Here is a 16,023-nt window from a genome sequence, read left to right as displayed (position 1 = left end):
ATAGAACAAAATATTAACTAAAACTTTTACATAGGTAAAAAGAAAAAGGTTTCATTGAGGAGAAGTAAAAAATATTTAGAAGGAAGCATTTAATAGGAAATAGAAATGAGGAGTGATTGCAAAAATAATTGGGCCATATCATAGATATTGTTAAAGTAATTTGGCTAGGAGTCTGAATGATAGATCTGTAAACTAAAAGCTAACAGTTTTTTTTTCATTATAGTTGAAACTTCTGAGTATTTAAGGAATGAAGTCAGAAAGTGGTATTTTCAGATATTCCCGAGGAAATGAAAGTTCCATCATTGTAATATTTTGCCCTTTTATCCGTTATCTGTCATTTACTGGCTGAGTTTGGGCTCAGTTCTCCAACTGCCCCAGCATAATTAACTGTGTAGGTCATCTAAGGAATTGTATTGCAGGCAGCAAGATAGTTTGAGTCTCATTTTTACTACTCCAGTTTTATCTTGAGTAATTTTGCAAGAGTAAGTGCTTGAAATATAGAGGGCACTATAATTGAGCAGCATTGAGTCTGTGCGTGCCAGCAGTAAGTGAAAGCAAGGATCATTTTCAGTCTCACTGCTATCCTTATCTCATTTGAGTAGAGTAAATATCTCAAAGTTGCTAGAATAAAGGTCTTGTGCAATACCTGGGTGCTGTTCTTGAATACTGAACGCATGAGACCTTCCTTAACCAAGAGAACTAATTGAAGACACTTTTCCACCCTTCTCCTTAGGGATCTGACAAACAATCGAATAGGATGTCTGAATGCAGACGTATTTCGAGGACTCACCAATCTGGTTCGGCTGTAAGTATATCTTTTCTTTCCCATTAAAAGATAAGGAAGCATTTGAGCCAGTACCTAAATATGTATGAAACTTATGATGTATTTAATTATAAGTAGCAACTGTAGGGGTTTTAGAAGCCATAGGGGACAAGGAGCTCACAATTTAATCATGGGGATGTAATCTCAGAATATAATGCTACCTTACCACACCACACACGGACACATGTGCATGTACACGACACACACACACACACACACACACACCACATAACACAGTGTAGTACATGCAACAGAGCACGTTCATGCTGAGCGGTATGATCAAAAGCTTTGCTAGTCTGGGAAAATTTCTAGGAAATAGTAAAATGTGAGCTGATGGCCCAGAAGATTTGCAGAGATCTGGATAGTGAGAAAGGAAAAGAAGCCAAACTAATGATACATGAAGGTGGGAATGAGAACAAGGCCGTTTGTCAAGGGGAAGGCTGGTGGCCTTGGAGGAAAATAAACATTTGAATTGTGCCTCTGACCATGTGATCTGGGGTGAATTGTTTGACTTTTCTGAACTTTTCTGTTTTTCGTCTACAAAGTAGGATTAATAGTAGCTCAGTTATAATGATTATTTAAAATTTAAGTTATCTATATCTGTTTATTATAATTTATATAGAATATAAATGTAGAAGAACTTTGTATAAGCCATCAAGTATGTTTATATTTTTTTTAAAAAAATAAAGAAGTTTTAAGCTAGGAACAGTGGCTCACGCCTGTAATCCCAGCACTTTGCGAGGCCGAGGCAGACAGATCAGTTGAGGTCACGAGTTTGAGACCAGCCTGGCCAACATGGTAAAACCCCATCTCTACTAAAAATACAAAAATTAGCTGGGTGTGGTGGCACATGCCTGTAGTCCCAGCTACTTGGGAGGCTGAGACACGAGAATTGCTTGAACCCAGGAGGCAGAGGTTGCAGAGGTTGCAGTGAGCCAAGATTGCGCCACTGCACTCCAGCTGTGGGTGACAGAGCAAGACTCTGTCTCAAAAAAATAAAAAAAAAAGTAATAAAGAAGTTTTGTTTGGGAGTAATTAGACATAAGGCTGATTATTTATAATACAGCTTTATTTTGAAATGTATGAAAAGCAGATAGGGGCTTAGAACTGACTAAACAATAGGAAGCCACTGAAAGACATTTATGTTGGAAAATGGCATGAAATCATGTTTTAGAGACAAGCAGTCTGGGAATAGGGTTCCACGTGAAATGCTAGATGTGGAGTGGAAGGTCAGTGTTAAGGGTTGTCTACTTGTGGTTCTTTCTCCCTGTAGCTTTTTAGAATGTTTCTTGTAATTCAAGTTCCCTTTGAAAAACCAATTAGGGGCTTAAATGAAGAGATTCTTTCATCTATACAGTAAGGGAAGAGATTTCAAATCAATTATTAGAGTAGAACAGAATGTTCGTGCTGCATAGGAAATTTGTAGCTGTTTTCAGTGTGTCCTTTTGTTTTCAGGGAAAGGTATATGGCCTGATTTTTGTTTTTAAATAAAAGACTGATTTGGTGTGCAGCTTTACTCATGACTTAAGTTAGTTAAATTAACTGCTTCTTAACTCCTTTGTAACTGCCCTGCAAACATTTCTATCTCAGTGCTTTTAAAAATCTCTTCTTGAGCTTTTTGTATTTTTACTTTTTTTTTTTTTTTTTGAGATGGAGTCTCGCTCTTTCGCCCAGGCTGGAGTGCAGTGGCACAATCTCGGCTCACTGCAACCTCCACCTCCCGGGTTCACGCCATTCTCTGCCTCAGCCTTGCGAGTAGCTGGGATTACAGGCGCCCGCCACCACGCCCGGCTAATTTTTTTTTTGTAATTTTAGTAGAGATGGGGTTTTGCCATCTTGGCCAGGCTGGTCTTAGACTCCTGACCTCGTGATCCACTCACCCCAGACTCCCAAAGTGCTGGGATTACAGGCGTGAGCCACCACGCCTGGCTGTATTTTTACTTTTGAGGACTGCGTTAGAATTGACAAAACCATACATCTGTGAAGTAGGCTTTTGTTATGTTTTTGGACAGCTATGACTGAAGTAATGAAAAACAAAATAGTAAACTGGAGCCTACTATTTTGTTGATTTTAGTTTTAGATTGATTTCTAGCTTTGGCCTAGGGATTTGACACATCAGCAAATGTTCTTTAGGCAAAAGAGCTGGGGGAGACAGAGCTTCTGTTAGGGCAGGTTGCTATTTTCTTAGTATTTCCTTTGCCTTCTTCGTCAAGAACTAAAATGTTTGGTAGGTTTAGAACTTGGGTTGTCTCTTACATTTTTACCAGTTATCTTATACCTGTTGTGAGAATTTATACATCATGGAACACAATGAACATCATCCAAGTAAAACATGAAAACATAAAAATAATATTGCCAAGCTTCCCACTTTGAGATTTGATTGAGATGATCTTATAGTTCATGTAATAATAGATTATAGTGGCCTTTAAATTTGATTTATTTGTATTTGTATATAGATTTCTGGGGTACAGGTGCAGTTTTGTTACAGGCATAGATTGCATGGTGGTCAAGTCAGGGCTTTTAGGTATCCATCACCTGAATCATGTACATTATACCCATTAATCTCATCATCCACCCTCCTCCTACCCCCTCATGCATGTGATTTTCCGCTGTCTATCATTCCTATTGTGGATTTTCTAAATGGAACAGTCTGTGGCATATATAGCAGTATACCTGGCCTAAATCTTTTAAATACTTTTTAAAGACAACATGGCAATTAAGGAAACTTCTTACCATTCAACATTGTGTTGCAGTGACACTGCTTATCGTAATTTGGGTTGGCACAGGTCTAGAGCTGTGGATCAGGAAACTTTAAATGTTTTGCATGGGCTGCTACTATCCCCAGATTTTTGAGCTCTTGAGCCAGGCCGTATGCCAGTTGTGAAGGATGATAACAGCTCATATTTCAGATGTAGAGAATAGCATTTTCTCAGTCCAGTGAGTAGAGAAGAGAATATGATTAGGAATGGAGCATGTAATACATTTCTTAGATTAGGAATCAGAGATCTTCCTCTTACTGTTTCCCACCTGAAAGAGAAGGTATACAAAAAGAAGGAATTCTAGAGTGGATCACTGTTCTAGCCGTTTCCTCTGGTAACTCTTCAAATGGGGACCTCAAACTTCCTTGGCTAAGGGATGATGAGACCTTGGCGGACAGCCTAGGCATTCTCAGCCAGATTTCTCATCATTTTTGATCAAGTCTTGGCTTTGGAAATTTAATAATTTTTTTTTTTTAAAAAACAACCCTTTCTTTAAGTGTGTCAGAGGCCTTAGTAGACATGGGTGGAGTGGGGGTGTAAAGTTGATTAATTCTATATATTGATCTCTGCCTTTGCTGATGGAGAAGTTCTCTTGAACTGTCTCAGAGAAGTATAGTCCTACTTGCAAAGGTTCTCACTCTGTCCCGCTGTAATAGTGGACATAACTGGCAGACCAAATGGGGAGCCAATAATGGACTTCTTTGAAGCCTGTGTCCTTCACTTAGGAAGTTAATTTGCAGAGAAATGTCAGGAGATCTGCAGACCAAAATCTCTGTCAGGAGATCTACAGATCAAAATTTTTTCAAATTGTTCTTTATGATCAATCTAATACCTGTATTTTTTCCTCAAGAGTTATACCTTTAGTATTTCCCTATCAGAAATATATGTATTTATAAGAACTTCCCTTTACAATTTCCTTTATATGAAAACATGTGTATGTATTTGTATATAAATACATACATACAACTTATATATATATGTTTGTGTAAAGAACTTCCTTTATACAAAAAAGGTGGTTGTTACTGAGTAATAAAATCATATGAAGGAAAAACTAGATTTCCTTTCATCATTTCAGTCACATCATCCTGAGATAACTTGTATTAATGATCTGGTGTATATATATATATATATATATTTTTTTTTTCCTGTTATATCCAGAAATGCATAGACACACATACAGAGCTTTAAAAATGCTCTGTACCTGGCAACTCAGTTTAAAAATAATTTACCAACATATTAACATGTTTTTAATAGAGTACATGTTGATTTAGTTCATGCTTGTCAGTGGCTACAGAATATTCTAGTTATAGAACAGATTGTAACTTAGTCATTCCTCTGTAGATGGAGATTGCATTTAATTGCATTTCCCCTTCCTTTACCAAATCTGCCCTGATAAAGGCTTCTGTATAACAGATGATGTATCATATACACATGCAACTCTTAGGAATTCAAATGTATCTATTTAGCATAAAATAAGTAAATAAAGTCAAATTAAGTGAGAGTAAGAAACAACAATGGCTGGGCACAGTGGCTCACGCCTGTAATCCCAGCACTTTGGAGGCCGAGGCGAGCGGATCACTTGAGGTCAGGAGTTCGAGACCAGCCTGGCCAACATGATGAAACCTCTTCCCTACTAAAAATACAAAAATTAGCCAGGCCTGGTGGCATGTACCTGTAATCCTAGCTACTCCGGAGGCTGAGGCATGAGAATCACTTGAACCTGGGAGGCAGAGGTTGCAGTGAGCCACTGCACTCCATCCACTGCTCTCCAGCCTGGGCAACAGAGTGAGACTTGTCTCAAAAAAAAAAAAAAAGAAGCATAAAGGGTGGGGGTGGGCGGGTAACTTACCTGCTGCTCCATTCTATGAGCTTATTGTGATACAGGAGCAGTGACTTTGTTCTTGTCATTCTCAACTCCCTCTTAGTTTTATTTATTTATGTATTTATTTAGTGAGCATCTCAGAGCTAGACTGCGATTGTAATGTTGTAAAATATGTGTCATTGCTTATGGCCCCCTAAATCCAAGCTAATTACTTCACTTGTGTTCAGCCATACAAATGGCAATCTGTTCCAACACTCAAGGAAAAATTGGTTTGCATTGGGATTTACTGAGAAGATGGCATGTCCTTCTCTAATGTGATCCCTTCATTTGCGATTTCCAAGGGAAATATCTAATAATATGCATATTAGAACCTAGTGGTTGCTGTAAGATGCAATTCTTTTTTTTTTTTTGAGACAGAGTTTCACTCTGTTACCCAGGCTGGAGTGCAGTGGTACCATCTTGGTTCACTGTCACCTCCGCTTAGCCTTAGGCTTAAGGTGTCACCACCTTAGCTTCCCAAGTAGCAGGGACTATAGGCACACACCATCACACCTGGCTAATTTTTGTATTTTTAGTAGAGACGGGGTTTCACCATGTTGGCCAGGCTGGTCTCAAACTTCTGACCTCAGGCAATCTGCCCGTCTTGGCCTCCCAAAATGCTGGATTACAAGTGTGGGCCACTGCACCTGGCCCAATTCTTTTCTTTATACTTAAGTCCTACATTTGTAGGATAGATATTTATTTCTAACTTACTGTTATGGAATCTTGCAAACATTTAAAGAAAATCGGAGACAATTGTACATATAAGGAATGTGTGTGTACCCATTGCCCTGTCTTAGCACTTCAGTTTTACCTACCATGTCTTGTAGCATTCATTATTTTAAACGTATTTCAGTAATCATATAATTAAAATGGAATAGCTTCATAACATACACAGTTGTTGATTGTAATTGCATCTAAGTTACTTTCTTAAAAAAAATTCTTTTTTTTTTTTGAGACGGGGTCTCACTCTGTTGCTCAGGTTGGAGTGCAGTGCTGCAATCCCGGCTCACTGCAGCCTCTGCTTCCGGGTTCGAGTCATTCTCGTGTCTCAGCTTCCTGAGTAGCTGGGATGACAAGCACACACCACCACACCCAGCTAATTTTGTAGTTTTAGTAGAGACGGAGTTTCACCATTTTGGCCAGGCTGGTCTCAAACTCCCGACCTCAGGTGATCCACCCACCTCAGCCCTCCCAAATTGCTGAGATTATAGGCGTGAGCCACTGCACCTGGCCAAAATGATTTTTATCTTTTTTGTTTTCTTAAAATGTTATTGTGATGTATACTGCCATGGGCACACCTTTCTCATAATTCACATTTGGTATCTGCTCTGATAGGCCAAAAAAAAAAAAAAAAAAAAAAAAGAAGGACATCCCTTTCCTCCTTTCAATTTGCAAATACTCTTTTCTGTTTAAGTTCCTAGGTACTTATTCTGTGAGAATCACTGAATCCAGCCTTTTTCTTACAAAAAAAATTATAAAATATAAAAGCCAATCCAGTGTTGTTCTTGCTGAAGGTCATTGGAGGTTAATTTGTAAAGTGTTGGCCATTGTGTGATATCAGGTCTTCCCATCCAGGAATATGTTGCTACAGGTGTCCCAGGAACAGCTGACCTCTTCCTGATCAGTTCTCTTCTCCAACTCCACTTGGAAATCCATCTGCCCGATGGTCACTCTCTCTCACATGTGAAGAATTCAGCCCAGATTCCAGAGGAGAAGTTGCAGGACTAAGTTGCAGGACTCCGGATTTCTATCCCATCCTCTGCTGTGTTCCACCCCCACCTCATTTCTAGAACTTTAGGTTTAAATTCTGCCTGTTCTTGATACCATAATAGGCATAGAACAGATCTTGTGGAGGTTGAGCATATGCGATTTTTCCAGAGCGCTCAGTCTCATTTTAGCATTAGAAGTCTCCTGAAGTTGAGGTGTACATCCTGAGCAATGGGCAATTATTGAGCACCATTTATATTCCAGCATGTTACTGGCTGTACACAAAGTGCATACACACACAGGCCGTCCTCCCCCCAGCTCTAGAGCTCATCGTCCGGTATGAAAGAAATACTTCGGTCAAATCGTTTTGGGTGTAACAAACCACTCACATTGTAGAATAGGGGTTTCTGAGTTCCATTCATTCAAAATGCTGCAAGACTCAGGTTATGTATTGAAGCCTGCTAACACAGGATAGACTAGAGAACTGATGTGCCCAAGAGCAACGTGGAATTATATCCCCAGTCTCTCATTTTAAGCCCTGAACTCATCCCGCTCTCCTCATATTTTCAGTCATGTTTAGTATGCTACTGCTGCTGATCATTGAGGCCATCCTTTTCCTTTTGTTATTTTTTAAAGTTTTGATTATTTATTTTCTATTTGTTTTTACATTTTTATTTGCTGCTTTCTTAAATTAGATGTGAGTGAACCCTTAGAGTAATTCTAGTGGGAATTCAGTTAGGGTACCTTTTAGGTTCACCTGATATTTGACAGAAAAATTCTTATCTAGCTTTAATATGCTTTTAATAATTGTATTTACCGCTTTGTGTAAGGTGAAGCATAATTTTCTTCTTCACCCTTGGAGGAAGTGTTTTCTAATTGCTGCCTCTTTATAAGCATTGAAACTTTCATGACTTCTTTACAACATTATTTAATGACTGTAGGATGCTTTAGAAAATATGAAATAGGATAAAATGATAGATAATTGTATTTTTAAAAGTGGAATTGTTTTCTGTCTTTCAGAAACCTTTCGGGGAATTTGTTTTCTTCATTATCTCAAGGAACTTTTGATTATCTTGCCTCATTACGGTCTTTGTAAGTAAGAATTTTTTTCTCTTTTTTTTTTGATTTTCATGTCTTTTTGAAAATTAAAAACATTTATTATGTGGTTTCAGAGACTTTGTGAGGACAATCTTGTCAAGGTAGAGTCTCACTTGAGAGCTTGCATTCACATTGAAAAACATACAGTAACCCTGAATAATGTGGTTTAGACTAGGACAACTGTTTTCTCCTTAGGATACCATATTACTCTAATCTATATTTAGAGTAAGTAAACTGGTAATTGTTTCTTTTTGACTTTTTTTTCGAATCATAAAATGTTGCCTTGTTTGACTAATTAAATTTCCAAAGTATGAAATAACCCTTCCTATGAAGAATTTGTAAGAATATTTTATACTTTAGGAATTTAATTTTATCCTGTAAACCCACCCCGCACTTAAAATCAAATTTACAGCTTATTACTGATGTTTCTAGGGATATTTATTTAGAATGCCTACTTTATGAAATCAGTTTAAGTTCTGATGTACAGTTTCTTGTAGCTTTAGAATTGGTTGATTTTTTTCCCCCAGTTTTGTTAACTGAGAGACTGCATAGAAGTTATTTTGAAAGTAACTATTTTCAGATAAACCTTAACATATCTCAGACTATAAATTATCCTAAGCTTATTGGAATTACAGTTACATACAATGTCTTTCAGGTTTTCATTGTGAGTAATTTATGGGATTGAGTGTCTTTCTTCCAGGGAAAGAGTTTTTGTCTCCTGATTCCTCTCTTCCCTGTACTCTGACTTCTCCTCTCATCTCTGTTCCTTTCCTGCACCTGTCATTTAAATCTCATTTAGGAGTCTTCCTTGGGATGTAGCTAATAGCTATTAGGAGCCCCAACCAGCTCCTCACCATCATAGCAGGCATGTGTATGTACTTCTGGAGTCACTTTGGCTCATACTCCATACCCCATCTTGTTTCTCTTTTTGGCACCCTTACCATTCTTATCCAGAAGACTACCTTTGAGCAGAAACATCTCATTTTGGCATATTTAGTGGGCTCAGGTCAGCCATTTCTGCAAAGATTAGGAAATAAGACAAAAGCTAGTCTGGCTTTTGAGACCCTGGGTAGCAGGAACGTGGGAAGTATTTTCATCCCCCAAATGGGGGAAATTGCCAGTGTTTTTACCTGGTAGTGTTAGGAACTGACCATAAAGTGGTGCTTAGGAATTAGGAGTCTGTCACGTCCTCCTTCTGGTATTATTTAAATTTATTTTCTATGCTGTATTACATCAGATCCCTTTTCTTTTTTCCTTATTCTTTTTTGCCAAAACTACTGAGGTGAACCCTGAGCCAACACTCTGGCTGTGTTAGAAGCACACACACTTAAACATTATTGCACTTTGTTGATTTATTTTTATAGAACATGTTGCATTCTATTTTAGTTATGTTTACATTTTGATTCTTCTATTATATGATGCCCTCCATGTTGGCATGAACAGGGTCCTGCATTCATTGTTATTAGCTGGACTTAGCAAATGTGTGGCACATGAATAGTCAGCGCTTAGTAATTATAGTATTTAAGAGATTTTGTGCTTATATCTCAGCTTTGTTTATCCTTTCTTCTTCTTGCACCCAAGTGCCAAATTATAAAGCTTTTTGCCTCATATAAAGACATTTCTTTACTATCTTTTATATCAAAGCTGAAGTATTCTTATTTGTATGCTTTTGATTTGTTGGGTCTTTATCTCTTACATTTGTAAATATCTATAGTGTCACTTGGCGCATAGCAGGAAGGGGTCAGAAACAGTCCCTACCCTAGGGAAGTTCACAGTCTAGTTAGACGCACAGAATATAGCCATGGAAAACAATCTGTATTGTTTTAGGTTGCTGTTTGATTGCCAGAATCAGCAGAGTTGGTAGGCATTTAGGCCAAGAATGTGGCAATGATGGTGGAAAATTGGGGATGGCTTCAAGATTCAATATTAATGCCACACACTGCATGATAAGTGGGTAGAAGCTTGATAGACAAAAAGGAATGGGATTTGGTATTCCAGAACTCTGGTGTTCAGTGGCTTGTTGCATAGAAGAGGGATATCTGCCAAAGAGTCTTTGTTAGCCTACAAAATTTCATCCAAAGCAGAAACCCGGGATCAGCAAGAACAGTGTTGGGGTCCAACACTCTGCAATTCAGCTCCTTGGAGAGAAACTGTAGCTAGTTGATGAAATGTACTTTAGGCATGGTATGGGTGAACAGTATTGTGCTTGCCACCAGAAATGTAAGCCAATATAAAACAAAAGTGCTATTTAATTTTATTCACTATAATCTCTAAGTTGTATTTGCATGTCACAGGGAATTCCAGACTGAGTATCTTTTGTGTGACTGTAACATACTGTGGATGCATCGCTGGGTAAAGGAGAAGAACATCACGGTACGGGATACCAGGTGTGTTTATCCTAAGTCACTGCAGGCCCAACCAGTCACAGGCGTGAAGCAGGAGCTGTTGACATGCGGTAAGGGAGAAATCCAAACTGAGTAAGCATTTACCATATTTTGACTTGCTACCATGTTTTTCTTGACAAATTGTAAGATTCTCTTTATACTTGGACAGAACTAGTATGCAGCCAGTAATCATTATGGATTTGATAATATTTAGTTTATGCCAACAATTAAGCCAGCTAGATTAAATGACCTTTTTTTTTTTTCAGTTGTCGTTAAGGTAGCTTTTTTTAGGTTCACATCAGCTTTCTTTATGCAAACCAGTTTCAAAGAATAGATTTTCAGATTTTCCATCAGTTGGCAACTCATGAATTTGTCTGTAGTAACACAATCTCAGGATGCCCACATCCTGTGTGTGGGTGGGAATGTGAATGATACAGCCTTTTTGAAGCAACATGTTTCAGTGTTCTTAAAAGACTGATACAGGCAGGGCGCGGTGGCTCACACCTGTAATCCGAGTGGATCACTTGAGGTCAGGAGTTTGAGACTAGCCTGGCCAACATGGTGAAACCCTGTCTCTACTAAAAATACAAAAATTAGCTGAGCATGGTGTCAGGTGACTGTAATCTCAGCTACTCGAGAGGCTGAGGCAGGAGAATTGCTTAAACCCAGGAGGTGGAGGTTTCAGTGAGCCGAGATCGTGCCATTGCACTACAGCCTGGGTGACAAAAGTGAAACTCCCATCTCAAAAAAAAAATAACTGATACAGTTAGATCTAGTAATTCTGTATCTTATAGTTAATTCTTAGGGAATGATCAGCTTTGTATGTAAATCTTCAGACTCTGTGTATAAGCATATCCTAAATTCTCAAAAATAGGGGATTGGTTTAATTACTTGTGACATATCCATTCAGTGAATGCAGCTACTGAAAATCATGATTTTGAAGAATATCTGGGGAAACGAGGGAAATAACATATTTGCCACGTGTTAAATGAAAAAGAAACAAAAACAAAACAAAAACAAAAGCACACCTACACACACAACCCCATAAAACAAAAACAGTCCTAAAGTGATGGGGGGAGGTCCCAGTTTAGTCTTTGTTTGGAAATAATCGATCATATTTTTTTCCTTTTCTCTTTATTATTATTGTTGTATCACAAGTAAAATATGCTCACTGAATGAAAATTAAGATTTGTGCAAAGAAATAAAAGAAGCAGAGAAACAAAGACCATGTTTATGTTCATGACTGAAAATAGCTAGTGTTAAGACCTTTTTGTATCATCTTCTACGACTTTTTTCTATTTTTTAACCAAAATATCGTTACACTCTAATGATATTTTATAAGCTTTTTAAAGTTGAATTAATGTAAATGTATTTTCTCATTTAAAATAGATGCATATCAACCCATTGTATAGATGAAGCCATAGTTTAACAACTTCTCTATTACAGCATATTTAGCTCATTAATAATTTCTTGCTTCATAAATAATGGAAGGACTAATTTCTTTGTATGCGTTTTTGCATATTTTCTATTCTTTAGGATACAGTACTACTAAAAGTAGAATTGTCATGTTAGAAAAATGGACTACATATTTAGAAGTCTTTTAATGAACTAGTGTCATTTGTGTACATTTTTGTACATATATTTAAAATCTTTTATTTTTCTGACAAAGGAAAAAACTGATTAAAAACTGTTTACGGTATATGGGATCTTAAAATACTGTTTTTTTCTGTTTTCTTTAAATGTTCTGATTTTTCTGGAGTGAACATGCATTAGTTTTACAGCCAAAAACTCGTGTTGTAATCAAAGGTATTGCAGTCTCCAAAGTGTATTTTAAAGTTGTAAATATCAGCATTTACTTATCACTGATGCCATTTTCTAGAGCACAGCTTGTTCTTTTAGTTCATTTCTGTAATCATCTGATACTCTTATGATGCCACTGAAGAGGAATAACTAAATGTCAGAACTGATTATGAAATTGTTTCTTTTTAATTTTGTTTTAATCTGTTATCACTAAACTCAGTAGCAGCCTGGTTGATACTAGCAGTAGCATGCTAGTTATTGAGGAATATTTGTTGTTCTGTTTTTATTATTTTACCTAGAATTTCTGTGACTTTTAATTATGGTGTTTGGAGATTATATTTGTTTACTGAATCTTTGTTTGATTGTGTCTAGACCCTCCGCTTGAATTGCCGTCTTTCTACATGACTCCATCTCATCGCCAAGTTGTGTTTGAAGGAGACAGCCTTCCTTTCCAGTGCATGGCTTCATATATTGATCAGGACATGCAAGTGTTGTGGTATCAGGATGGGAGAATAGTTGAAACCGATGAATCGCAAGGTATTTTTGTTGAAAAGAACATGATTCACAACTGCTCCTTGATTGCAAGGTAAACTTTTTTTTTTTTGAATGAAGAATTGTGCCTGTATATTTTATTTATCCTTTTGGAGGTGTAATGTTTAGTGGAATTTGAATTAATATTTCATCATCTTGTATTTAAAAATGCAAACATCTGGCATTTCCTTTTCCTGGTTCTTATTCATCTTCTAAAATTAAATAGCCATCTTTTCATCCAGTTTTTAAAGAAAAGACTTAATTTCAAAGAAACTTTAGAAATTGGAGACTTTTTTAAAGTTTTTGGAGGAAAAATGTAAACTTTTAGTGCTAAACCTAATTTGCAACTATTTCCTGCTGCTAAGCTTACATTTTCTCTTTTAGTAATCACCTGATATTGACTCTAGTCGAAATATTGACTGATACAATATTTTAAGGTACTTATCTTCTCCACCTACTAGTATAAAAGAATATAACATCTGAACTATCAACCTCTACTATCGACTATTATTTAATACCAAAATAATTAAAAGTAAAAATACTTTATAAAGTATAATGGACTAAGAATATATATGATATTATCACTTACCAGATATTTTACTTTGGTAAAATTTTTACCTCTAGACATTGAGTTTTCCACTCCCTTTCTTCTTTCTTTCCACCTACCTAGAACTTGGCTTATATTTTTATTTCAGTAGAGCTGCAGTTTTCAGACTCTCTGCCAGGGCCTCCTAGGGTAACATCACAGCAAACTCACAGGGGTGCTATGAAAGATTACTGAAAAACTAAAGGTTCTGAGTTGCAATTCAAATCTCAGGGGTTCTCTGAGTTGAGATTCAAGACTTATGCAGTTGGCTATTTTATAATTTTTCTTGAGATTTCATGTCTACTAGAAGCATATTTTCATTTATATCTTCCAACATTTAGAGTAGATGCTTTTAAATCCTTTCCTGCTAATTCCAACATGTGGGCAATCTTGTGGTTATTGCTACTGGCTGCTTTTGTTTTAAATATGGTTCATATTTTCTTCTTTTTAAAAAAATATTGTTTATATGTCTGACAGTTTTGGGTTATAGACTGGACATTATGAATGATTTGCTGTGGAGGAGAAGCTGGCTAAGTACAGTCTATGAACCAAATCTGGCCCACTGAGCCCATAAACTAAGAATGTTATTTATATTTTTAAATGGTTACATTTCAGATGGTTACATAATTCCCTACATAATATTCTTAATATTGCTTCGTAGCCAGCAAAGCCTAAAATATGTACTGTCTGGCCATTGAAGAAAAAGTCTGCCGACCTCTGACTCTGGATTCTGCTATATTCCCCTAAAGTGAGCTAACTTTTGTTTGGTCAGGCAATTAGCTTAGCTGAACTAACTCCTAGCTCTGTCTCCTCTGGTAGGCAGAAGCTAAAGTCTTGGTTTCTGCTCTACCTGCAAGTGTAGTTCAGGATCAGTAAGGGATCTTGGTGCATTTTATAGATAGAAGTTTGGGCTTCCAGCCTGACTTCTTTCTACCTCTATCTTCTGATTTTTTAAGCCAATAAGATTGTGAGTTTCTATTTGAGTGAGGCCTACCCTTGGGCAAAAGCCATTAAAAAAAAAATCTAGTTACTTCCCAGTGCCAAAAACCCTTGTTTCTCATATCAACTCCTGTTCAGTTATTGCCTGCTTTTGATCAATCTTCATGTGTTCAAATGATTGTCATTTTATAATTTGTCAGGGGCATATAATTGTTAGCTGTGGGAAGGGTGATTTAATATGAGCTACTCAGTGATTGCTAGAAGCAGAATTTCCTTATTAGGAGATAAGATTAATCGTTGGAAATGATATATTCATTGTTACACTAGTTTTACTGTAGCGATAATTTCACATGCCTATACATATGTCAGAATTCATCACATTGTACACTAAGCAGTTTATTGTATAAACAGACAATAATTGATGTATAATTCAATAGTAATGTTTTAAAAGTAGAACCATTTTCTATGTAAAAGAGCTTTGATTAATTTAGAACTCTAAATTATTTGACTATAAAATAAGTAGATTTACTGTATAAGTCTATTTCTGCAGGTCATGCTTAAATTTAAATTATGTTTAGCAATGCAAAAAAAGTTAATTCTAAGGATAGCAAGTTTGCCTAACATTTTTTTTGGTAGGGACATGTGACTAACGTGAAAATCTTCATGTGAAGCCTGAGACAGTTCTTTACCTAGATTTTGCCCCAGAATAATAGAAGAAAGAAATATGTGGTTATTGCATTGGTTAATCTGAGATTCTTATTGATTTTTCATTGATCTCCCCATGTCTTTGATTCTTCATCAGTAAGAAACAGCATTTTTCTTAGGAGTTGAAATTGAAGCTACTTCTTTCTTTTTAAATCTCCAAATCTGCTGCCTTGAGGATTCCTGGAAATGTTATTCCAGTGATTGGTTTTAGATATTAAAAGTATTGCTAAAAGTTATCCAGGAAACATTTGCAGATTTGGAGATTGAAGGGGAAAAAAGTAGTAAGAAAACTAGAAACACTCCATTATAGTGTTTGGGATGCTGGACTTTGGACAGTTACTGTGGTACAAAGCAAATGCTACGTGTAAAAGTCATTGTAGAACAAGAAATGAGCATCATTGACTGATCCGAATCTGAGCTTAGATTAATTTTAGAGTGTCTAGCAGGCACACATATCTCATTAAGAAGTAGTTGTTATTTAAGAATACAATAAAAATTTTATTTCAAATTTATGTCTGTTACTTTTTTCAAATGACTACTAAAGTACTTGAATATAGATAGACATTTTGGGGATTTAATTTAGTAATAGAAACCACCATAGGTATTTTTTTGAGCTGGGGTGGGGCGCCATGAAAAAGTTACTATGTCAGTGAAGTAAGACAGTGTTTGGGAACTTCTGGATTAAGGAATGATTTTCATTGACGAAATATACTTCTTCCTAGTTCAGTAAAGCCTTATAAAGTAGAATGTTGGACAAAGTTAAATTTAATGTCAAACTCTTTTTTGTGTCACTCTATTTTAAAAATATTAATTACAGTATGTTTATT

The 16,023-nt window shown here is 36.5% G+C and overlaps 1 protein-coding gene across 1 annotated transcript in view; it reads left to right on the top strand.

Moving 5' to 3' along the window:
* ADGRA3 (adhesion G protein-coupled receptor A3) overlaps window positions 1–16,023 on the top strand; it is a 128,849-nt gene that overhangs the window by 60,014 nt on the left and 52,812 nt on the right. Inside the window, exons 4-7 of the mRNA XM_019025843.4 lie at window positions 734–805; window positions 8,174–8,245; window positions 10,546–10,706; window positions 12,808–13,021. Coding sequence (XP_018881388.3) covers window positions 734–805; window positions 8,174–8,245; window positions 10,546–10,706; window positions 12,808–13,021 — 519 coding nt within the window. The remainder of the gene's footprint in view (window positions 1–733; window positions 806–8,173; window positions 8,246–10,545; window positions 10,707–12,807; window positions 13,022–16,023) is intronic.

The sequence above is a fragment of the Gorilla gorilla genome, chromosome 3, assembly GCF_029281585.2.
Source record: "Gorilla gorilla gorilla isolate KB3781 chromosome 3, NHGRI_mGorGor1-v2.1_pri, whole genome shotgun sequence".
Lineage (NCBI taxonomy): Eukaryota > Metazoa > Chordata > Mammalia > Primates > Hominidae > Gorilla > Gorilla gorilla.
Note: the sequence above shows the minus strand (reverse complement) of the source record. Positions and strands in the feature narration are given on the sequence as shown.